General features: G+C 49.4%; 1 protein-coding gene across 1 annotated transcript; it reads right to left on the bottom strand.

The window, feature by feature from the left end:
* Positions 1 to 104: 104 nt before the first annotated feature.
* LOC112090532 lies at positions 105 to 1,614 on the bottom strand (the record flags this gene model as incomplete). Its single annotated transcript, XM_024162034.1, has 4 exons — positions 1,437 to 1,614; positions 788 to 1,337; positions 435 to 517; positions 105 to 391 (listed from the first exon to the last, which is right to left on the bottom strand). Coding segments are annotated over exons 1-4 (1,098 nt in total), but the record flags the coding sequence as incomplete, so codon positions are not given.
* Positions 1,615 to 1,779: the final 165 nt, after the last annotated feature.

Raw genomic sequence — 1,779 nt, 5'->3', positions numbered from 1 at the left:
GCAAGAAGGGAGGAGAAACAGGCTAAATTCTTCCGTCCCCCAACGCTATACTTCAACATTCGTTCCCCAAGGACTGGGTTCATCTCTGCCTGATAAGAAATTACTGTTCCGGAATCCGTCATCAAGGTCACTTTCCTATGGTAGCAATCAACAATTGCACCGTGCCTTGACAGCCAATCCATTCTGAGTACCACATCAAACAGGGTCATCGAAAGGCTAATCAAATCTGCTCTCAATCGCTCACTACCAATCGTGATTTCACACGATTTGCACACACTCATCACCTCCACACATCCCAGTGGGGAGTTCAAAGTCATCGGGACTTTTAAATTCTCACTCTTCAGTTTCAAAGTCTGAACAAAAGAACTCGATACAAACGAGTGTGTGGCACCTGTATCAAACAAGAGCAAAAGAATGAGAGATTAGAATCATACCCTCAACCACCGCGTTGTTGGTCTGACCTCCCGAACTGCCTCCTGCCAGGGTATAAGCTTGTCCCTGTACTTTTCCCTTTCCTCTGTCACCAACATTAGGCCGCTGAGCTGGAGGCCTATACTATTGTGGTGGAGGCGGGTGGGCCGGGCTCGGCACTTGAGGCCGGAACTGTGTATACTGAGGCGGCTGATAAGTCGGCGCAGGAGGGTATGACATCTATTGTGGTTGGTATGGTGGCATGTACTGTGGTGGCCCTTCTTAGCTGTAGGAAGTGTCACTTTGGGCTTGTTGAGCCGGCGGCCGATTAGGACAATTCCTCCTAATATGGCCCACCTGCCCACAATGGTGACACCTGGGCCCGTATGGAGCATTTCTGTCACTCCCGGATGAACTGCTGCCACCGCTTGCCATTTCCCCAACCATCTGCCCCTTGTTACGGTTTCTTCTACCACTCCGCTGTGGTCCACCTGAAATAGAAGGTCTACCAGAGACAGAGACTCGCCCCGCCTCTTCTTCTTTGCTTTGGTGATAGGCCAAGCTATCCTGTTCCACTCTTGTAGCAGCAGCTACCAAATCCCGGAAGTTTCGAAGCCTTAAAGCCAACAAGGATCTCCTCACAGAGTTCTTGAGGCCCTTCTCAAACTTAAGACATCTCATGTGTTCAGACTCCACCAGAGATGGCGCAAACCAGGATAGGTCATTAAACTTAGCCTCATATTGCCTCACCGACATGTCACCTTGCTGCAGCGACATGAATTCCAGTGCTTTTTCTTCCCTATAACTCTGAGGTAAATATTGGTCATTGAACAACGTCTCAAACTGCTCCCAGGTCAATCCTACGACGTCCATTCTCCTCTTGACCTGTTTCCACCAAGTGTTTGCTAACCCTTCCATCTTGTACACTGCAAATTCCACCCAGTATTCATCTGGGACTCCCATAGTACTCAAGTGCTTGACTATGGAGTCAATCCAGAGCTCTACTTCCTGGGGTCCTCCCTCACTATTAAACGAGGGGATAGGCGCTCGCCTGAATTCCTGAAAATATCCTTGTTTCCGATCCTCAGCCGGTCGCTCATTCCGAGCTCTAGTGGCCATGCCTTGAAAGGCAGCATACATTGCATCCAAGAACCCTTGATTCGGTTGTTCCGGCTGGGTGCCTAGTCTACGGCGAGGCGCCATTTTCCTTCAACTGAAATAAAACTAGACTGTTCAGTGGGTAACAGATGTCACACATGTATGTACAATCCTTGGGTTCTTAACCTAAAGCTCTGATACCACTCCTGTCACGCCCCCCAAACGGGGTGGGTGACGTGGAACTCGATTTGGGATTAATAAAGCAGATTC

Source organism: Morus notabilis, unplaced genomic scaffold, assembly GCF_000414095.1.
Source record: "Morus notabilis unplaced genomic scaffold, ASM41409v2 Scaffold362, whole genome shotgun sequence".
Taxonomy (NCBI): domain Eukaryota; kingdom Viridiplantae; phylum Streptophyta; class Magnoliopsida; order Rosales; family Moraceae; genus Morus; species Morus notabilis.
This window is presented reverse-complemented; position numbering and strand designations above follow the sequence as displayed.